General features: G+C 40.6%; 1 protein-coding gene across 7 annotated transcripts in view; it reads right to left on the minus strand.

The window, feature by feature from the left end:
* The window catches only part of hgfa (hepatocyte growth factor a), a 42,204-nt gene extending 20,153 nt beyond the window's left edge, over positions 1–22,051 (minus strand). Inside the window, exon 1 of one of the 7 annotated variants that reach the window (XM_082510129.1) lies at positions 21,818–22,044. In XM_082510129.1, the coding sequence (XP_082366255.1) occupies positions 21,818–21,959 (142 nt within the window). In that variant the 5' untranslated portion in view covers positions 21,960–22,044. Of the gene's footprint in view, positions 1–3,129; positions 3,375–15,782; positions 15,805–20,354; positions 20,862–21,817 lie in introns of those variants that run through there. The other 6 variants (XM_082510130.1, XM_082510133.1, XM_082510131.1 and 3 more) reach the window with 6 other exon arrangements.
* Between the last annotated feature and the right edge of the window lie 1,973 nt (positions 22,052–24,024).

Genomic DNA, 24,024 nt, shown 5'->3' on the forward strand with positions numbered 1-24,024 from the left:
TACATTGAATATTTACCTGCCTGTAACCAAGGTCCACTTAAAGGTGATGCTCAGTACTGCTTGGACTACAAGCAGAAAACACAAAGCTTCTAGCACCACATATTTTGTTCTGCACCTGAAGACTGGTCACAGATATCTTCGTATGAGAATGCACAATGTTCAGCTCTGTGAAAGCTGCTTATAAGACATTGAGGTGGCATTGTTCTTTGAAGCCATTAGCATTTAAAGCCTCACTCCACTCAGGGGTATTAATAGCATTTGGGCCGTTCTGGTAATCGGATGGATCACAAATTGTGTATGCCAATTTGTAACCACTGTTTTTGATGTGGGCCAGGGATCTTGGTTTCTATACTGCATCTTCATTAACAAAGTATAAAACCTTAGTCATGCACTGCTCTAATATTAGTGCTGTTATTAAGGAGCTACTGCCAAGAACTAAAGTTTTCTCATGGTGTCACCATTGAGGTTATCAGGCAGCGTGACGGCTGGTTTCAGCGAGTTGGCATCAAACAGGGAGAAAAGATGAAATTATTTCCCCATCATCCAGTAAACTGGGTGGCCAGCTGATGATGAAAACATCCTTCAAATATAGTTTGCTTCAAGCCTTGTGTTTGCTGGCACGTCAGCATCCACACACTGAAGTGTTTTGTGCAAGTCCGGAGCTGTTCCAAGCTCAGCTGTTCTGCAATTCTTTAGATACAATGTGCAGCCTCAGCTGAAGTAACAGGTAAGTCAGGTTATGTTTCAGGATAAAAAATCAGTACGAAAAGTGGCCGGAAGCAAAGCCCTGCATCAGTCTGAGGTGCTTTAAATGAGCAGATTGGGCAGCCAAAAAAACAAAACCAACGGGGGGTGGGGCAGATCTTGTTTCATAGGAAAACTTTAACATCACTCATAATTTCTACAATATAGTAAAATTTTATGTATCAAATTTTATGCATAGTCTCTCAGCTATTGGCAATTGGCTGGATGCTCATGTGGAAAAATGGAAACGCTTCAAATACACAATTCATTCTTGCTTTATTTATAGGCATTTGTTGAGAGCTTTTTCCTAGAAAGAAGTACATCAAAAGGAAATTCTACTATCGGAACAATGTGGCATGATGCATATGAGCTCCAACTGGGTTCAAAAGCAGGACAAAACCATATTTTAAAGCCTAAATCCCCCTAGTGATGCAAATCATTCATTTTTACGGACTGGAAAAAGTTAAGATCCCGTCTTTCAGCGGTATGAAACCTTTCTGTAAAAGACGCTTCTGAACATCTTTAGATGGGTTGTGTGTCTGCTCACAATAGTTTCGAGTTTACAATTAAGAGCAAGTGCAACATAAATCACACCGGAAGATCTTATGCTACTGAATTACAGCTACACGCTCCTGTGCCAAGATCCGACACATGGCGCTGTGTGTGTACTTAGGATATTGTAAACTGTGGAGCGTTTAGAGGCTCCTCGTGGTTGAAAATGGTTTTCGGGGAGGACGTGTTATTAATGTTTTTGGGCTCCACTGGACCACATCTGGCACGCATCACAGTGTTGTTTCAGCCCTGATGTCTGGCCAAGCTGCTCAATTAGATTTCACTTAGTCTCTTCCTCTCCTTGCACTCAGCTTTCTGCTATCTCCAAATCCTAAACATTTGCTGAGGTTGAAGATTATAATAAAAGGTGCTCAGTGAGTGAAAGACATCAGATTTAATAAGAAGAGGCAGCTGCAGGTTAGAGGAACAGCTCGGAGTATCTAGCTGAGCTTGAAAAATGCAGATAGCTAAGGTGAAATGCCGACACTCTGACCTCAGAAACTTCCACTTAGGTGCCCTTGAGCAAAGAATTTAACTCTCAGCTGGATAAGCGTTTTAGTCACGCTTTCCTATGTAACAATACCTCACTTTGTAATAATAATAATCATTATAAAGAATATAAATGTTAGGACAGTGCAGACGAAAATCTGTATTACATGAACAACAGGAAAGTAACAGGTTAAAGGTGCGCCTCTGTCTGGGAATTACGCAGACATTACATCTGCTTCAGAGAGCGCAAAATGTGGTAGTGGGCTCAGCAGCCAGATGTTAAACCCTCCACACACACACACACCTCCCCTCCCTCACACATATACGCACACACACCTTTTCCATCTCTCTCTCTAGAAACGCACGAAAGGGCCAGCCAAAGTCCGGGCCGCGCATTACTTTCCCCTCACCTCCGGGCCGGTCAGATGTCAGGGTCGGCACCCCTGGAGGTGGTAACTACGGATTCAGTGGTCAGATGTCAGCGGGGCGGATGTGACTCTGGACAGCCCCCAGATAATCAGCGCTTGGTGAACATAGGAGCAGCCCGCACGGTGCTCGTTTACAAGACCGGTTGCCGTGTGTGAACCCCAGGCTGTCTGGCATCCTCTCTATAGCTGGCATAAGCCCAACAGACACAGGAGTGTCTATTACTAAAAGGACCACGACCAATGAAAGATTTTCATGACAAAGAAGCAGAGTCATTCCAAAAAAGTGCGCTGGAACGGGTTTGAAGCTGGAATTTAGAACCGTGCACGTCCTCAATGTGGAGGCAGAAACTTGTAGATCCCGTCTTAATTACAGAAACTTTAATCACACCAATGTGAACTCTTGAACTATTTGCTGTTAGAGCAGCAGGTAAAGTGAAAAGAGTGATGATTTCATTCAAAGTCTTAAAGAGCGCAAAGGTTATAAAAAGTTGATTCCTTCTAAAAACCAACAACAACAACAAATAAACAAACCAAAAAACAACAACGTAAGTCATTATTATTTTCTCAGGAACTTTTCTGAAGGAGGTCTGTGATCAAGGTCATTCAATAGCACGAAGTGTCATGGTGTGCAATTAAAAACTGATTATTTGTACAAAACGAAGTGCAGCTACAAACTTCAAGCAAAAATCACGACTGTCAGAATCCCCCTTTTAAAAAAAATAACATAGAATTTCTCCACCTTTCCCATTTCCAACTTTTAATTTTTCCCCTGCAAGTTTCTTCACTCTCACTAATTAATTCTCAATTTCTCTATTCATTTCTCACTTGAAAGCATGAAAAGCAGAGACGGAAAACAATCAGATTTCAGCCAGTTCGTGCAGATATTTATCATCCACTGGAACCGTTCAAGTCCTACCTGTATCCACAATAGTGAGCAGAACACAGAGCAAAGCCTGATAAATCCAAACGTATGTCCTCATGGTTAAAGATTTGGGTGCAAGTTAGAATCCGGATTAAGAGAGCGACGCACTCGGAGCTTGTTTGAAGTTCTGAGTGGCTGATGGTGAGCAGAAGACTTATCTTCCTCACACAGATGTCACCTTCCCAAAAACCCACACGTCCTCGGGTCAACCCCCTTTTTCTCAAGTTTGTACTATCAGCGTCTCTCTGCTGTCAAGCGCAGCAGGGCAAATAGCACGACTTCCGGTTAATCATTTCAAATTAAAACCAGATGCCGTTCTTTTTTTAATTTCCAATTTTAAACGGAAGCAATGGATTACATTCATTCTACTGTCAACCAATAAATAAGGAAAAGAAAAACGAATTAATGTTACATATAATCCGTTTTTGGCAACTCATTTGGTGGTTGCTGTGTAGAATTTAACCTTTAACTTTAAAAAGAAGTTTATAAATTGTAAAGAAATAACTTAATATTGCTTTATAGATCTGCTGTTAATCTGCCATCGACATGCAGGATGCAGTCTATTTTTATTTATTTATAAGTTCATATAAACTACTTATTACTCGACTACATTAAACTCATTTATTAACAATTTTTTAGTAGCTACATTTAAAAATACTTTATGCATCATTTCCAAAAACAGACAACTCACTAACTTTTGCACTTGGACCATCTGCTGCTGAGAAATCCGTGACTGCAACTAATTATGATCTAACACTACTCTGCATGGCCAAGGTGAGGACCTTTATTCATGATCTATGGCTAAATTGTTGTGATTAAGGTAAAAGATAAAATGATACAAATTCAAATTCAAATTTTATTTGTCACGTACACAGTCATACACAGTACGATATGTAGTGAAATGCTTGGACAACTGCTCGTGACCTAAAGAAAACAAAAAAGGAAAAGGCTATGAATAAGATAGGAAATAAACATGAAAAATTAAAAAGGGTAAATTTAACTAGGAAGGAATAAAATATAAATTAAGGTTAAAAATTAAATAACTGTACAACACAAATTAGAATGAAGGGTAAATTTAACTGGGAAGAATAAGATAAAGATAAATATATAAATTAAAGTTGAAAATAAAATAACTGTACAACAAAATACACAATACACAATATAGAACTATATAAGAATGTATGAAGAAATCTAAATATAAATAAATATATACACAATAACAGCAGCTGTACAAGTATTAACCGGAAATGAAGAATATAGTGACCAGTGTTGTGCAAAACCAAAGTCCAGAAAGTCCAGTGTGTGTGTAAGAACTATATATGTGGGTCAGTACTGTGTGGTGGTGTGATTGAGAGACCGTATCGCCTGCGGGAAGAAGCTCCTCCTCAGTCTCTCTGTGTTGGTCTTCAGGGAGCGGAATCGCTTTCCTGACCTCAACAGAGAGAACAGTCTGTTGTTGGGATGGCTGAGGTCCTTCACGATCTTCCTGGCCTTGGTCCAGCACCGCCTGCTGTAGATTGAGTGCAGGTCAGGGAGCTCGGAGCGGATGGTGCGCTCAGCTGACCGCACAACCCTCTGTAGAGCTCGTCTGTCCTGCATGGTGCTGTTCCCGAACCAGGTTAAGATGTTTCCCGCCAGGATGCTCTCTATGGTGCACGAGTAAAAGTTCCTGAGCACCTTGGAGGGCAGTTGGAAGTCTCTCAAGCGTCTGAGGTGGTAGAGACGCTGTCGGGCCTTTTTCACCACAGTGTTGATGTGACAGGACCATGACAGGTCCTGCGTGATGTGAACTCCGAGGTATTTGAAGCTGTCCACTCTCTCCACTGGGCACTCGTTGATGACGGGGGTCTGGTAGTTCCTCTCCTGCTTAGTGCTGAAGTCCACTATCAGCTCCTTTGTCTTACTGACGTTTAGAAGGAGGTTGTTCCTCTGGCACCAGTTCTCCAGATTCCTAATCTCCTTCAGGTAGGCCGTCTCGTTGTTATCAGAGATCAGGCCCACCACGACGGTGTCGTCAGCAAACTTGATGATGGTGGTGGAGCTGGTAGTGGCCACACAGTCATATGTGTACAGAGAGTACAGCAGGGGGCTCAGAACACACCCCTGGGGGGCTCCAGTGCTACTTGGTAGAAGCTGTTCACCCTTTTACATCAGTGGAGCACTGAGGCTGAAGTGGCCATAGTGTGTTGTCTTGAGGCCATGCAAAAATAATTAAAGGACCTTTATTGGTCTGGTGATCATGAGGCAAGAGCTTTTTCTTGAAAGATCCCCTTTTCTGTCCCTCCTCACTTGCCTCAGTGTGGCTCAGCCAAAAAGGCAGATGGGATTCTTTACATGTTGCATCAAAGAGATCTTGGCACAAGGTATTGATTGCATCCTCTGTGGATTAGCCAGTTGCAAAATACCTAATGTACCAGACACAGTGCACAGACATAAAAGAATACATAAAACAAGGAAGAAATAGTTCACTTAAATTCCCTGAAGCAAGACACTGAAACTGCAGCAAATACTTTATCTCTGAACTCCAGCCAATTGATACAAAAACACTGAGTTTCTTCATTCATTCAGCGTGTCAGTGCATGTCCGTATCATAACTGTCTCTATGATGAATGTGCTCCTCACAGTGACAAACATGCCACCAAATTTGCACGGACTCGCCATCACGGGAGAGCATCTTCTTTCAAAGGCATACAGGGTCAATTGTTCTCAGGGAAGTCAAATGACAAAAATGAAAAATATCTGTCAGGGACTGAGCGAATCAGACAGGATAAAAATATATATGAGGTGAAAACAGTTCCAAGAGTCATGGCGTATGGTAATAGCACATTGTAAAGTGACCTTACACAGTCCTAACAACTATATTATTTGCTTTATAAAGGGATACGATTGGCTGGAGCAAAATGCAGCATAGAACTTTCTAATGTTCTCTATCTTTATTATTGTTGCACTGATCACTGGAGTTTAAAAGTGCCATAAAGGTACAATAAGGTCACTATAAAGACAACACTGAGCACCACAGGAACAGTATAAATCCCTATAGGGACGTTATAAGACATGAAATGTGTGTGTTTAGGTGGGGCAGCTGGAAGTGATCCTATTTAGGTACTAGAGTACAGAACTTTTGTTGGGCTCTAACCCTTATTTGACAGGAAATCCACACTTCAGCCGTTAACAGGCGGCAGACTTAAAGCCCTCCAGAGAGAGCAGGAGGGGGAAGAAATGGTTTGAGGTAAATGCCAGACGCCCAGCCCTCCCTCATTAAGACGCGTGCAGGTCATTTTATTTCTCTTTGGTCCCTTTGCTTGCCTTTCGTATGCGTATGTGGTACAAAAGTGTACCAGCAGGTGTAGAGGTGTGTGTATGCGTGCGCTCAGGGGGCTTCAAACTGGAACTCTGTAGGCCCTGGCAGCAGGCGTGTAGGTGCGCTGTTCAGCATGCACACAACCTGTCAATCAGTGGTAGAGCAAAGAAGAAATCCAGACACTCGAAATCTGTCTTGGAGGAAATTTCTGTAGATTGGTACCTTTTGAATTACAGCGCGCCCTGTCCCATGTGCTTCACAAGCCTTGCGTGAATAAGTTAGGTTTGACAGCTGATTATGCATCGAGGGAGGAGATGTTGGAAGTTGGAGTGCGCTTTCATAACAGACCAAAGCAATGGGAGTATTGCCTTCCACAATTTATTTTTTTCACTCCAGGCCTGGTGCTGAGGAATCCAAGATGTCAGTCATTCTGCAGCACTGTTAATGAGAGCAGGAGATGTTATGTATGATGTATATGATCGTTTTATTTAAATACAAGTTTAAGACGCAATCAGTGTAACTGACATAAACTTCACAACTGCCAGAAACTACATGGCCCAGTTCATGACAGCGTGTTCACAAGCTACTTTTTTTTATCTGATAGCAAGATAATTCTCAGATGACTTCAAGCTGATGTGAGATCGCCCTTAAATTCCAGCAGGCCAATGTCATCCAGGGGAGATAACGATAATAATTGCAACCTTGATCTTTCTCGAGTCCTTTGGTTCTGCCACATTAAGAAAATACGCTTCCAGGCAGAAAAGAAACAAATGTGATTATTGATTGAAACAATTTTCTTCTTCCTATTAGATCTCAATCTCTACTTTTGTTTAAAAAAAAAACCCCAAACACCAAATGGGCTTATTTTCCCGATCAAACGCTGAGGTTGAAATGGTAAAATTTTATTTTTATTTTCCTATATGGAGGATTGAACGTGTCAAATCAAAAAAGGGGGGAAAGTTAGAAAATTACTTAATAAATAAACTCATCTTTCATTAAACTGAGCGTAATTGAAATTAAAATTTATTTAGGCACAGATGCCTTTATATAATGTGACAGAAATTGATTCATTTTTGTCTGTAAATAAATTTTTCATTTGTTAATTCTAATTTTTGCAGAGTTAAACATCGCCATACACATAGATGCATATAGTGAAAATTATACCACTTAGGTATCAAAGACGTAGTTTTCTTACATGTTACATATTATTTACATATCACGTGTGAGTATATACGGCTGTCTTTTTTGTTTTTTACTCTTGCTCTCTCCATTTATGCCTACATAAACACACATCCATTTAATGGCCTGCTGAGTCAAGTAAAGAGGTGTGGACAGGGGAAGTGCAGAGCAGAGAGACCTTCAGAGATTGGTAGCGTTGCTCATCAAGTGGATTCAGGGAGGAAAGGTGCTTTTTTAAATTGTCTGCTCACACTGCATTCGTTAAAAGGAGACTCATTCGACTGCTTGCAGCATAATGCCAGCACACTGCTGTCTAAGATAAATGCTTTTTAAACACAGCTAATTTGCTTATCCAGCTGGAAGCTCCAGGTCTCTGATTACTGATATTCTGAGCATTTGGGAGGAAGTAGTTCAAAGGGCTACAATAGCAATATTAATAACCCTTTTTCAGTGAACTGCTACATGAAATCTCACAGTGTTAAAGTTTTTAGTGGGAATAAAGTGCTCAGTGATGCACACTTTGATCATATGTGTACATATGCATGCAAATATTTGGTGTTCATAGTTTGGCTTGGATTATTCTTGCTTTTATCTGTACCTGGACTCAACTTATCAGCGTTGAGCCTCATCAGCCATCACCTCTGTTATTTACAACCCCGTGCCCTGAACCAGGGCGGTATCATTTGCTGCACTGGCCATGCTTATTGCAGGGCTTTACCCATTTCTCTCTAATTACTTTACACCCCAGCTGCTCAACAAACACTCCCCCTGTCCATGCTTCCCTCCATTCCTGCACATGAAGGAGGCTAATCACCGGTGTGATCACCCCCTTTTCACCTCTGACCCCGCCAACACTAGAATAACAACCTCCATACCAGCCCCACAACCCCTCAACGCTTTTCCCCAATTAGGAGGGTGCTTTTCCCCTTGCAGATGACAGATGAGGGGTCAGGGGGCTGTCAGACCCCCTTGCTAGTTTCTCCTCATGCTCACCATGGGATTAAACAGAAGGACGTCCTTGCCCTGGGGAGTGACAAGAAGAAAGAGATGGAAGTAATGTCGACATAGATAAATAGCTATCGAAAAACTAGACACTGAAGCTCACAGAGTTGGGAAGCGGGTGTGGGAAATAAGAGCTGTTTGATGAAAATAGGAAGACAATATAGGTGTGAAAAGTTGATGGTTGAGACTCGCAAAATGGGTAGATTCTCAAAGAGGATTGGCTGCACCTGAGGAGAAAAGACTGGTGCAGGAACTCTAATTTCAAGATAAAGAGAGCAAGATGTTGTTCATGGGAATAGCAAATAGATAGAAAGATTAAATGTCCAAAATAAAAATGAATAAATAAATGAACAAAAAACCAGATGAAATAGAGAACTGGGGAGGAAGAAATAGAGATGGGTAATGCAGCGTTCGTTGTGTTGCAGCGAGCCTTTTTTTCTCTGCTGCAATAAAAGTCGGGCTGCGGTCCAATGAATCAATGGGTTGGGGGCTTTCCTCTCTCTGTTGTGTGTTATGTCCACCGCTAATGGGCAGCAGATGTGGAGGTATTTCACAAGTGTGGCTTTGGAAAACATTCCCGCACATAAACCCAATTAGGTCGGACCCTGAACACGAGCTAGCTGGTGAGCAGGCGAGCGTGCTCACGACCGCCCAAACTCTCCACAGACTCAGTTGACTTAAATTATCTGATTTTTTCACTGCAGGAAAAAAGAAGCTGTAGAGTTAATTATGCTTAAAGACTACGTTTGAGTTAGCCAGTGTTCTAATGCAGAATTTTCCAATTCTTTTCAAACAAATTTTTTTCAGTTTGTCTGCTTTGATAAAAATGGGTCGATTAATAAGCTCTGACGGCTCAGTATCTGCTGTCAGGTTTTTCGTTATCTAGGTGGTTCAAAATAACCAAGAAAAAACAAATCAAAACAAAACATAAAACCAGTTAAGCCACCATGGAGAACGACATGTATAAGAAAAAAAATTACTGATTGGATCTAACAACATAGCACGCTTTGATCTTAAAACTCAGGCCGACGTGCAATAAAAAAAAATTGCATAAGTGGAAGACATATATCTTCCTGATCACAGAAAGATAAATAGCTTTAAGCGCTTGTTTGCATGCTGCAGGCATTATTTCAAACTGTCACTCAGACATCAGCACAAGTATTTCCCACTGACTCAGTGTTCCCTCGAGTTCATTCTTTCCATTCTAGCACAAGACAGTGAAATTCAAACTGAAAATAGTTACAAATTTACCAGTGAATATTTATCTAATGAACTACATGCTTATTGTATATATCATACTACCTACAGTATGTAGAGATTTCCCAAAGAAGAAGAGGCAGTAACAGGTGCCCTTGAGCAAAAAATCAAAAGTGCCTCACAGCAAGAGGATCCTGTGTTCCTTTGAAATGTTATGTTTTAACATAAAGGTATTCTCATTCGGATGAGGTCTAATCAGGGTTAGGGCTGTGTTTGTGTACCTAGTTTTGCCTGTGGACTACCAACATCATCCCAGCAGCTTCAGCAGGACACATTATCTGACCTGGAGTCAGCATTTAGCAACAGAGAGAGAAAATTTACGCGGAAAATATCAGCAATTGCATTTAACAAAAACAGTTTGAAAGCACACCCAAACTGTCACAAGTTGTATCAGCAGTTGGAAACACCACCCAGATTACTTGCCCCAGGATAAAATGCACAATTATAATTATGGGATCTCTATGCCAAAATATCTTAATGCTGGGCTTACACTGTGCGATTTTTGGCCCATTTTGAGCCGATTTTTGAGTCGTGCGACCGTTTTGGCGATCGGCCCGATTTTGGCCTTCATCGTGCGTCGTGCATCGTATAGTATACGTGGGGTAACGAGATGCGATTAACACCCCACGACCAGCTCCCGATCATCAATCGCTTGGTCGTGAGGGTGTCACGACCGTCGCGACCGTCGTGAGGGTGTCACCGCAGTTTGTCACACTGCGCACGCGCAAACACAAATGTCAGCGAAAAAGACGGAGCAGCACGGCAGTGCAGCGTGTGATCTGGACACAAGCGATGGAGGCACATCTTGTAGAACTTTGGAAAGCTCATCCGAGCCTTTTCGATGTGGCCTCACAAAATTATCACGACCACAACAACCGTGAAAATAGTTGGATCTACACTGCTGCTCAATCACAGCTGCCTGATCAATGTTTTTCATTAGCAATTTAGCAAAGTTGATGGTGGTGGTGTGCGTGTCTGTGTGATTGAAAGACAGAGAGGGAGAGCGAGCGACAGAATTTCTGTTATAACCTTCATTTTATGGACGCACAGTGTGAGCACTTAGGTCACATCAGAGCATCGGGCCGTATAGTGTGAGACCCTGCATCATGACCTATGAACATCTAACCCCTGCGAGTCAACCGTACAGTTTGAGTAGGAGCTGAATCGCGCGACTGAAAAAATCGCACAGTGTCTGCCCAGCATTAGGCAGAAAAATCTTTTTCATTTGACCCTCATCTGAGGCTTCATCTTAGAAAACGTTATGAGCCATGTGAGTACAAAGTGACAGACACATACCTTAGTGATTACAATAAGTGAAACAGTTTTGAGTGACTGGCATTCGGTATAACTGAAAAGATAACACCTTTATTAATTAAAGTTAACTCACAAATGCCTTGTTTATGTATTTAAGCGAGGTGTGCTTGCTTATTGGCATGTTGCAGGTGCAAAGTCTGACTCAGACACGAGCACAAACATTTCGCAATGGATGACTCAGTCTTCCCTAGTTTTCAAGCGTTCCATTTTAACACGTGACAATGCAGTTCATACTGAAAACAGTTGAAAATTTACTAGTGAAAATGTATTTAATGAACCGTGCACTCATTATTTACACTATGTGATGTATGTTGAGTGTTTCCCCCCAAAAAGAAATTGATTTTCAGGTAATGAAGGGTCCGGAGTGCCTTCCTGTGTGGAGTGTGCATGTTCTGCCCAACATGCATGTTAAGTTAAATGGTGCCTGGGTACTCTGACTTCCTCCCACAGTCCAGAGAAATAAATAAAAAGTGTGAACGGGTATTTGTCTCTGGAGTGGATCGTGAAATAGATGGAAATGCGTTGCATGGCTCTGATCATTAGGATTAGGTCTAACCGATGGGTTTGTAAGAATATCTAACAAGTTCTGTTGGAATTGCTTGAGTGCAGAAGAAGATTTGGCATGAGTATCATAAATATTTCCATATTTTCTCATCTAAATGTTTAATGTGAAATCCAGTTGTTATGAAAAAACAGTGTGACATTTTTTTCTCCTCCTTTGAGCATCTAGCTGTATATTTGTGGTGAAGCTGACCATAATTCTCTTTCCCCCGACACTACGAACATCGTCCCACCAGGTTTAGCAGGACATCTTATCTGACCTAGAGTCAGCATTCAGCAGTGACAGCAACCTACTGTGCCTGCATCATGAGCTATTGTTTCTCATGTGGCAGCTGCTGCATGCTTGTCTGGCACCTCATTCCCTGCTAACTGGCTCCACGTGTGTAAAAAAGACAGGTCCAGATACATTACATGCTCTTTTTGAGGTCCACATATTACAGGCATTAAATGCATGCTTTGCCACACGCCACAGACAGACACATGTGCACAAGCACACACTCACTAATCCCCTGGCTTTAGTGGCACAGCAGGAGTGTGGTGGTCTTGTGTGGCTTTATTAACTAGGGTGGAGAGTGGAGAGGTGAGGCGGCAGAGTAAGGGATAGAAGGAGGTAGGGAGGGGGAGCAGGGATGGAGTAGGGTGTGCGGAGAGTCCCACCAGGTGCTAATAGATTTCCTGCAGCTTTGAAACGTTTACTTGCACTCGTCCCCTGGACTGGAATCAAGTTTCATCTGTGGCAAATTACCCGGACCGAGGTTTGACCTTCCTTCAACACAGATCCCCAGACGCATGACTGTGATACACACTTACCAAGAGGGGACAGACATGTGTGCACACACCCACTGTTAGATCTGCTAACATACATCCTCAGTGTTGACGTGGCCTTACAAATTCATATTTATGTTCATTTATAAAGTCAAAATAGTTCAAAAGCTTTGAGAAATGCGCTCATTTGGTATGGTTCCAAACGTTAGACGCGAGAATTAATGTCACTGTCGTGTCTGCAGCTGGAATCGCAGCTAGCTTGTAATTAACATGAGATGCAGGGAGGAACAGCATGTCCTCACTATGTCCAAAGTTAAAAAAATGCTCCTAATCTTGTTGCACTAACTTTTGGAAGATGGAAACAGAGTAACAGTTGTGTGTTTGATACTTCTATGCTTATAAATGCCTAAGCTAAACAAAAATATGGAAAAGTAAGAGAACAGATTAGCTGTTGTTCCGATACACAAGAGAACATAAGAGCCAGATGAAGAACAGGTAGAGCTACGCTACGTCAAAGAGCTGGGAAGGTTAGCTAAAAACAAAAGAATAGAAAAGGGGATAAGGTCCAAGGGATTTTACTCAGTGGATCTGGTCCATACCAAATCCGCTGAGTAAAATAAAACAGTTTTTGGTACTTATTTAATGTGACAATACAGTTTTAGCCACATGGACAGTGATGAATAATACTGAGATGGACTCAGAAGATAGAATCTTTTTTCTTTAACATCGTATTTGTCCTGGTAATAATCCCGATTAACAGAAGGCAGTTACTTACTCACCGTAGTCTTTGACTGTTAGATTCTATCACCTTTGTTTTAACTGTACAAATCCTTGATATTGTCAACTTGTTGTTGTATGCTATATATTTTGTCCCTATTTGACACCTACATGAGAAGCATGTCTCCACTTTAAATGCCAAAAATGTCAATTGTCTTTTCAGTGGTTCAATGTCATTCATTCGCCTTAGATGAAAAAGAACCCGGTTCAAGGCCGGGTGGAGTCACAATTCAAGCCTCAGGGGAGTCACAATAGTGTACTCCTAGTGCCACTCCCAGTCCTTGCTAAAAGGAAGGGTTGTTCCAAGAAGGGCATCCACCCTAATATCTGTACCAAATCAAACATGCAAGCCACTGTGGCAATCTCTTTAGGAACAAAGGGAGCAGCCAAAAGTACATAGGGTTCCCTTGCTTTTCAAGGCCCCCCAGGGAGTGGGCCTGTAAGAAGAATACATGCATTTCACCGCAGCAAACCCTAAGAAACGGGACTCATTTTGTCAACACTAGTGAGCTAGATGTTAAACTACTAATTTCTTCAGCACAATAGTGCTGCAGAAACATAAACAACACCCAAGACTAAGAGTAATTACATTAAATACATAAATAAATTCTAAAATATATCAGAATGCGAAAACTAATGTAAAATAATCAGGATAACATAAAACATCAAAACATGAGGCGGCTTGGTTGGTCTGCTGCATATCATGTCAGAGTTTTAGTTTAAGGCTGCTAAGACACCTGAATAATTATTCAGTATCTGTAAAGTTAATCAGAAGCAGTTTAAACATTTGCATAAGACAAGTTTTCAGGAAACACTTGACCCATGTTTCAATCCAGGGGGTCAGTGTTGACATTGTGGAGGACTATAAATACCTTGGAGTACACATTGACAATAAACTGGACTGGGCTAAAAACACCACAGCACTTTACAGGAAGGGCCAGAGTCGTCTCTATTTTTTGAGGCGACTGAGGTCCTTCAACATCTGCCAGAAAATGCTGAGGATTTTCTATGAGTCTGTGGTGGCCAGTGCGATCCTCTATGCTGTTGCATGCTGGGGGAGCAGGCTGAGGGTCGCAGATGCCAACAGACTTAATAAACTGATCCGTAAGGCCAGCAATGTTGTGGGGATGGAGCTGGACTCCCTCAAGGTGGTGTCGGAGAGGCGGATGCTGTCCAAGATAAAGACAATGTTGGATAACACCTCCCACCCACTCCATGACATGTTGGTCAGTCACAGGAGCTCGTTCAGTGAGAGACTGAGATTACCGAAAAGCACCACTGAACGACACAGGAAATCATTCCTGCCTGTGGCCATCTCCCTGTACAACGCATCCACTTAACACACTGTTTGCTGCTACAGCTACACATGTTTCTTTTCCAAATATTTATTTATAAGTGACTTATGTATGTATGTATGTATATATATGTATATATTGTACTATTCTTAGTTAGTGTATTGTCTGTCTTGTCTTAATGTTGGTTTAAAATGGAGCACTGTAACAAAAAATAATTTCCCCCAGGGATCAATAAAGTATTCTGATTCTGATTCTGGGAGGTGACACAAATTCCTTGAAGTTGCATCAGGAAAAGCATTTGATCTGCCAAAATCAACATGTGAAGCTACCTTTGAGAACAAGGGAGCAGCCCAAAGTAGTTATCTGTAAAGTTCATCGGGACCTGACACCTGACTCTTTCCAATCAAACAAAGTTAAGGTTTGGAAGTATAATCTACAAGCATGAGAAAGAAAGTTCATTTATATCGTGTTAAAGCTGATAAAAACAGCAAACGACAATGTTGTAGTTCTTAAAGAGGTGGGATGACAACAACAGCCATGCATTACATGAAGTTTTAAAACAGGTAAAAGGGGGGAACACGGTAGCAGAGAGGTAGTAATCCTCTTTTGAAGAGGTGAAAGTGTGTGTAAAATAGTTGACCGGGATGACTGGGAAAAGTTTGTCATCCAGGAGACATTTGGGAGCTTCCTTTTCCCACTTTGTTTGCTCTGTTTTCTCCTTTTGGTTTAGGAAAAAATTGCTGTTTACTTTAAATATGCCTCCTCGCAACATAAACCCTGGACGAGTCTGTTTAAATATCAAGACAAGTGGACCTTTGCGATTTTACGCATTTGAAAGACCCACTTCACAACTGCCATACACCTGGTGAGTCATGACACAGATGTCAAAGGACAACTTGTGTGGAATTCTGATATGCCAAAAGACATGTATGACACCCTGGGAATGAGAACAGGCTGAGCGTACTGTTGCTGGTTGCAACAGTACGCTGGACCGCTTCATGCTTTGCACAGACAGATGCGATGCAACAAGAAATTCAAGGAAAGAATAGTAGTTCATCTATCCTCACTCCATATCAACAATATTAGCTTATATCTATTTCTAAAAACAAAAAAACCCCAATAACACTTACACTGCCCTGAGCTGCTCACGCACTTTCATTGCACTAATTATTTATTAACGCCATTTTTTCACTTACTCAGCATCTAATGGACTTCCTGCAAGTTCCCACATGCGAGCTTTTCACTTTCTCGTCTTGAATGCTTCTAATTTTTTCTTCGAACTATGAATGTGGGTGGCATGGATGTTTGCGTGAGTGCTCCACGGCGGTTTGCAAATGAGTAAGAGGAGTCACCTGCGCTTTGGAAAGTCGTGTGTTTTGTTTTTGCTTTCAAGTATGTGTAAAGACGGAGAAGGTTGTTTATCTTTTGCACAGCTTTTGTGTATTAATGTGTCTGTGTGTGCTTGTGTGTATGCCTGGAGAAATGGGAGCATCTGCATATAGTTCCAGCTGTGAGATCCAGCTGTAGGTTAATTTAGCCACAGTAGTTGGAGGGCTTGGCGTGTCAGAAGATCTTTAAGAGAGTCGACTTTCTGTGTGTGCCAGACTCTGGCGGTTAATTACGCTGTGTTATGACACACAGTTGATATGCTGACTCGCTATTGTGATCAGGCACCTGGGGCTCGCACACTGGAGGAAATAACTCACGGTCTAACAACAAAAATGTCTGGTCTGACTATATGTCTGGGTTATGTAACTGAGATGCAGCTGATGTATCTGATATGTGCCTTAGTAAGGAGAAAACCTATAAGTCATGAGAAGTGCTAGCTTAGTAGAGTGACTCATTGTTTGTGACTCTGAGGAGGAATTTGTCCGTTTGGACTGTCAGTCACTAAGGCAGTTAGACAACCAGTTGAACAACAGTTATAGCAAGACAAATCCAGATAGTCACACAATCATAAACAATCTGATTTACTTTCACAATTTCCTCAGAACGCACAACTGACTTATGCTGCATCACCAGTTTGCCAGGAAATTGCTCTTATCTTTAAATAAACAATCTTCTGGTGAGCTGGTTCACACTAAAACTGGTTGCTCACTTACCTTTATTCCTGTTAAGGTAGATACATTTGTGATCAGATGATTACACACAGTTATCATAGGGATTCATATCAAGGTAATTTAGGGCTGTTAATTATTTCTTTGAAGCATTATTCTTCTAGGGTGTCTTGATTGTTCAGCATATACAGGGAGTGCAGAATTATTAGGCAAGTTGTATTTTTGAGGAATAATTTTATTATTGAACAACAACCATGTTCTCAATGAACCCAAAAAACTCATTAATATCAAAGCTGAATGTTTTTGGAAGTAGTTTTTAGTTTGTTTTTAGTTTTAGCTATTTTAGGGGGATATCTGTGTGTGCAGGTGACTATTACTGTGCATAATTATTAGGCAACTTAACAAAAAACAAATATATACCCATTTCAATTATTTATTTTTACCAGTGACACCAATATAACATCTCCACATTCACAAATATACATTTCTGACATTCAAAAACAAAACAAAAACAAATCAGCGACCATTATAGCCACCTTTCTTTGCAAGGACACTCAAAAGCCTGCCATCCATGGATTCTGTCAGTGTTTTGATCTGTTCACCATCAACATTGCGTGCAGCAGCAACCACAGCCTCCCAGACACTGTTCAGAGAGGTGTACTGTTTTCCCTCCTTGTAAATCTCACATTTGATGATGGACCACAGGTTCTCAATGGGGTTCAGATCAGGTGAACAAGGTGGCCATGTCATTAGTTTTTCTTCTTTTATACCCTTTCTTGCCAGCCACGCTGTGGAGTACTTGGACGCGTGTGATGGAGCATTGTCCTGCATGAAAATCATGTTTTTCTTGAAGGATGCAGACTTCTTCCTGTACCACTGCTTGAAGAAGTGTCTTCCAGAAACTGGCAGTAGGACTGGGAGTTGAGCTTGACTCCATCCTCAACCCGAAAAGGCCCCACAAGCTCATCTTTGATGATACCAGCCCAAACCAGTACTCCACCTCCACCTTGCTGGCGTCGGAGTCGGACTGGAGCTCTCTGCCCTTTACCAATCCAGCCACGGGCCCATCCATCTGGCCCATCAAGACTCACTCTCATTTCATCAGTCCATAAAACCTTAGAAAAATCAGTCTTGAGATATTTCTTGGCCCAGTCTTGATGTTTCAGCTTGTGTGTCTTGTTCAGTGGTGGTCGTCTTTCAGCCTTTCTTACCTTGGCCATGTCTCTGAGTATTGCACACCTTGTGCTTTTGGGCACTCCAGTGATGTTGCAGCTCTGAAATATGGCCAAACTGGTGGCAAGTGGCATCTTGGCAGCTGCACGCTTGACTTTTCTCAGTTCATGGGCAGTTATTTTGCACCTTGGTTTTTCCACACGCTTCTTGCGACCCTGTTGACTATTTTGAATGAAACGCTTGATTGTTCGATGATCACGCTTCAGAAGCTTTGCAATTTTGAGACTGCTGCATCCCTCTGCAAGATATCTCACTATTTTTGACTTTTCTGAGCCTGTCAAGTCCTTCTTTTGACCCATTTTGCCAAAGGAAAGGACGTTGCCTAATAATTATGCACACCTGATATAGGGTGTTGATGTCATTAGACCACACCCCTTCTCATTACAGAGATGCACATCACCTAATATGCTTAATTGGTAGTAGGCTTTCGAGCCTATACAGCTTGGAGTAAGACAACATGCATGAAGAGGATGATGTGGACAAAATACTCATTTGCCTAATAATTCTGCACTCCCTGTATCTTTAATGACTTCAGAGGTTCAGAAATATGCATGCATTCACTTTCTACAATGTATTTTAACCATATTAACTACTTGTTAGTGATCATGATTAAGTACGACTGGTATTTTCTCTTTGACAGGATTAAAAAAAAGATTTATTTGACTAGACTCGTTGGATTGATCGATACTCAGAACAATGGGAAAGTCCAAAGAACTCAGTGATAAGCCAAGAAGGAGAATTGTAGATTTGCATGAGTTGGGGAGGCCTTTTGGAGCCATTTCTAAACAACTAATTGCAGATTCAAAGATCATTTCAAACAACTGTAAATAAGTACAAGTTGTTTGGCTGTGTCAGCACTTTTGCTGTGGTCTAGTAGAAGGCTCACACTATCACCTTTATATGAGAGAAAATTAGTTAGGATGTTTAGGAACAACCCAGGAACCACCAAGAATCAAGCCTGCCATGAACTGGAAACTGTCACGGTCCTGTGTTGTGTGACCCAGTGTTTTGAGTTTCTTGTATTTTGACATTCATTGTTTATGCTCAAGTCATGTAGTTATTTAAAGCTCTTTCTCTTCTGTCTAGTTTGCCATGTTAGTTGCTTTTTGATTTAGTTCCCCTTGTGTTTTCACCCTGTGTTCCTCTCTTAGTTATGTTCATATCTCCAGTTCCTTTCCCCCTCTGTATGTTTCTACAATGTTCACGCTCCTCGTCAGTCCACCATTTTAAATCCACATCTTAAGCTACGTTCACACTGCAGGTCTTAATGCTTAATTCCGATTTTTTTGATCGAATCCGATTTTTTTTTTGTCTGGTTGTTCACACTACAAATAAAATGTGACACCAAACCCGCTCTAGAGTGAACGGTTCATGGCCTTCAAAGCAACCCGCATGTGCAAAAGACGACATCACACACAACGCTTTCTGTTTATGGAAGTAAAAATGACGGCCACAGAGCTAGTAGGTGTTGTTGCAGCAGTCTATCAATTTCTGCATAGTCGTAATCGACAGAATTTTGACAAATTAATTAGAGAAAGAAGGACACTGAGAAAAAAGAGAGCCCGTGCTTTAACAATGGCTTTGTTTGGAGCAGTGGCTGCTACCTCTGTGCAGAGGTTTGTCTTCTCCGGCGCTGATAATTGGCGTCCGTCTTGTGTCAATGATGTAAAAGACGGATTTAATGCGACATGACCATTCAAACAGCAGTCGCTTTCTAAAACATCAGATATTTATTGGATTCAGTACCACATACGAAAGTGACCTAGGTCAGATTTGAAAATATTGGATTTGTGCTTTTCAAACTGTCATACCATGATCGGATATGGGTCACATAGGGTCAAAAAAGTTGGATTTGATGCGCTTTCTCCTGCAGTGTGAATGTAGCCACAGTCAGAGTCAGGTGTCTCCATGTTCACTGTATTTAGTTTCACTTTCCCTGTGTATTTAAGTTCTCTGTCTTTCTCTGTTTGGTGTCAGTCTGTCTATCCAGAAAACTGCTTTGACACTTACCTCACTGTCCACAGTAAAGTGAGATTTACATCACCATCCAACCTAAAAAGTAGCCATTGTTTTAAAATGGATTCCTTTAAGGTTGACTGAAATTAAAGTTACACATGGACAAGCCAAATGGTTGCTGGAGACCTGACAGAGATCAAGCTATTTGGCCACAATGACAAGAGGTATGTTTGGAGGAGTAAAGGTCAAACCCAAGAACACTATCCGGTCGTTAAGTGATGACGTGACGGATCCTACTTCCGGGCCTAAAGTAGTCTGCGTTTAATATGGCTTTTGTGTTGTTAACGTGTTTAATGTTATGTATTTTCTTCTATTTAATCTCAAAAAGCTCCTAAAACAGTCAGTGATCACTGTTGACCTCCCTCGGCTTTTATTACTGCTAATCATTTATTTAAGCTCAGTTTTTAAAACCTTAGGATGTAACTACAGCCCAGCCCATGCAGCAGTATATGAATGACTAACCTCGTATTGTGGATGGATTATCTCAGTTGTTCTCCTGGCTGAAGTTTGGTCCTTTTACAGCATCCAGCCATGCGATTGCATTTGTTCCTGACCACCGAGAAAACTCACGTTAACTTTTATCGAGTGGGAAAAAAGTTAGCTTGTTTATATTATGCTAACATACCTGTGTCGCTAGCGGTCACGTAGCACATCATTATATACCAGCTAGCCAAACTTCAGTAACCCTACAAACGTCACTGCTGTTTAGTTTTCTGTCTTCATTTATGTTGGAAGTGATAACAGAGCTGTACGTTTTAATTTGTTTCCAAAACCCCGCAGTCAGGACATGCTATATTGTATTTAGATAGAAGCTAGCGAGCTAACTTCCTGCTAACTTCTAACTCCGTTAAATGTCATAAATTCCGTTTTCATGGATGCCTGGATGTTAAACTCAATTGTTACACCTGGTAGAGCAGAACGCTGATCATTTTATTAAAGACGAAAGACTTTAGACAGTTTTTCAACTCTCAGTAGTGCCATAGTGATCGTTTGATATATGGACCTGCAGCGGAGTTTAGGCCCAGACACGGCTAGTGACGTCAGACTTAACAACTGGATAGCAGCCATTAGGCACGGTGGTAGTAACATTATGCTCTGGAGCTGTTCTGCTGCTAATGATACTGGAATAATGAAGAAGGACGACTACCTCCAGATTCTTCAACTTTACCTCAAATAAACAGCTAAATGCTTGAAACAGGAATTATATCAAAAGCACAAAACCTGGTTTTGGAATGGATAAAGCAGGCTAACGTCAAGTTTTTTGCTCTCCCAATGCCCCTATTGAAATTTTTGGACTATGTTTAAAAGCTACACCAGGAAACCAAACAATTATGCATAGAAGAATTATGCCAGAAGCTTGCTGAGGGATAGCAAAAACACCTGGTTGAGGTGTTACACACATATACGCTTGTACAATCATTCCATCTTAGAAAACACTTCAAAGAAATGATTAAAACTGTGATATTCATGCCCATTATAAATGTATGTAACCATCTGACAGCTGTATATTTTATTTTATTTTATTTGTCTTTGTGAATGATAGTAACAATTTATAAAACTTTCTATCCTAATGATTTTGACCAGAACAGGCTAACCCACACAGGTTTCTATCTGCAAAATCTGTAATACATAAAGAAATATTTTTTACGACTCTCGATGGCCGGGAATGTGCAATGTATTTTCCGTCTTCAAGAGCAGCTGAACATTTATTTGTCTTATCCCTGGCACCATCATTTAAAGGCAACGTTTTGACAGCTTGTTTCTTTTTCACCTCCAAGCTGTGCGCAAATCTTTGTAAGTGCTCTTCTGTTTTCTCTCCTCTCCTGCTCTTTTCTCCCCTGAGATAAACACCACTCATATTTCCAGTCAAAGACAGCTGATACAAAACTGTGGGTGTTGCTGGTGATTCAAAAACCACATCAGACCTCTGGTATTGGTCACTGTATAGCCCGCTGAGGAAGAGCATCCCACATCTGTACTCGTTATGTTTCTGGTTTCCTGATACAGCTGGGGCCTCTGCTTTAGCCTCACTTTCTCTGTGGCCAAAAAAACACATGAAAGGAACATGAAAAGCCAATGTTACCAGACAGCATTTACAACAAAGTGAGTACTTTAATAACCAGCAGATGAGTCACAAAGTAACAGAACTCCCAACGTGGATCCGAGGCAGTGCAGAGACAACGAAGCAAGTGGAGGATATTTGGAATTTAAGCTGTTTTGGATATGCCGGGGTAAGGCTAGAACATTGCCAAGCCAATTATGTAAACCTCTGTTTTTATTTAGGAACCTCATTTGGTTCAAGCTTTGAATGACTATGTATCTGGTTTGTATGATTGCTGAAAGTAATGTTAAGCCTATAACTGTGGCTTCTGATATCTGTAATGACTGTAATTTAAATTTTAATTGTTTTATTTTTTGAATGGGAGTCTATAGGATTTATGTGTACTGCCAAAAGTATATATTCTTTTCTCCACCAGGATAAGATTTGGTTGGTTGATTTAACTAGAAACCCCTCAGTTAATGCTTAATGCTAAAGAGAGGGTGATTATTATTATTATTTTATTGATTTTTATTTTATTTATTCTGACTCGGGATGTACTTTTCGATTTTTGGCTATGTGCAGAGATTAAAATCATATAAGGTCGTATAACAATGCCTTGTAAGGTAAATAAAGTAGTGTCATTTAATGTAAATGGTTTGGGGAGTCATATTAAAAGAAGTAAAATTATGTCAAAAATAAAAAGAGAAGGAATAGAAGTTGCCTTTCTACAGGAATCTCACCTACCGAAGTTTGAGCATGAAAAACTAAAGAAATGGAAATTGAACCAGTATTCTTCTTCCTGTCCTCAGAGTTCAAAAAGGGGTGTGGTAATTTTAATTTCGAGTAGGTTAAATTTTGAATGCATTCAAGAAATCGGTGATAAGGAGGGGAGGTTTGTGTTAGTTAAGGGGTATCTGGAGGGTACACTGACTGCTCTTATAAATGCTCCCCCAGGATCAGAGTTAAAAAATTTTAAACAGGTTTTTGAAATGATTGTTGTAGAGGCACAAGGTACTCTAATTTTGGGAGGAGATTGGAATGTTCGACTCAATCCGTCTATGGACTCATCAAACCCACACGCCCCGGGATTAAATAAAATAACCAAAAATATTAAATTAATTTTAAAGTATTTAGGGCTTATAGATGTATGGAGAGAATTAAACCTCATCAAGAAGGACTATACCTTTTTTTCTCACCCACATTCATTTTATTCTAGATTGGATTATTTCTTTATGTGTCAAAAAGACTTTAACAGTGTGGTCAATTGCAGGATAGGAGTGATGGATTTATCGGATCATGCCCCACTGTATCTGTAAGTAGTGCTTGGACACGAAAGAAGAGTTACATCTTGGAGATTAAATACAAGTACTCTATGTCCGTTGAAAGAGCAAATTAGCCAAGATATAATAGATTATGTAGCGGAAAATGACAATGAAGAAGTCTCTCCGAGTATTTTATGGGATGCCCTAAAAGCGGTTATACGAGGAAAACTTATAGGCTACAGTACTAACTTAAAAAAGAAGAGAAATGAGCATTTAAGAAAACTCCAGGCGCAACTACAATATCTTGAAGATGCCCATAAAATAAGCACAAATATAAATTTGAAATTAGAAATACAAAAGAAGAAAAATGAAATTGATGAAATTTTTTCAAGTGAAATACAAAAAAATATGGCTTTTTTTTTACAACAAAGATACTATGAGGTAGGAGGCAAATCTGCAAAATTACTGGCCTATAAATTAAAAAAACAACAATCAGAAAATATAATACATGAAATAAAGGATCCTCAAACAAATAACATTGTGTATAAATTGGAAGACATTCCGTTAGCTTTTCTAAAATTTTACAAAGAACTATACACACAATCTGGATGTTAAAGGTATGATATCTTTCTTGGACTCACTTTGCTTACCAAAGCTGAATGAAAACCAGAATATAATCTTAATCAAGGACATATCTGAAATTGAAATTAAAAAAGCTATTTCAAAATTAAAACCTAATAAATTCCCAGGCCCGGATGGATTCCCATCAGATTGGTATAAGGAAATGAAAGAGTTATTGATTCCCTTGATGAGAACATCATTCAATTAT

Source organism: Aulonocara stuartgranti, assembly GCF_965226115.1.
Source record: "Aulonocara stuartgranti genome assembly, chromosome: 17".
Lineage (NCBI taxonomy): Eukaryota > Metazoa > Chordata > Actinopteri > Cichliformes > Cichlidae > Aulonocara > Aulonocara stuartgranti.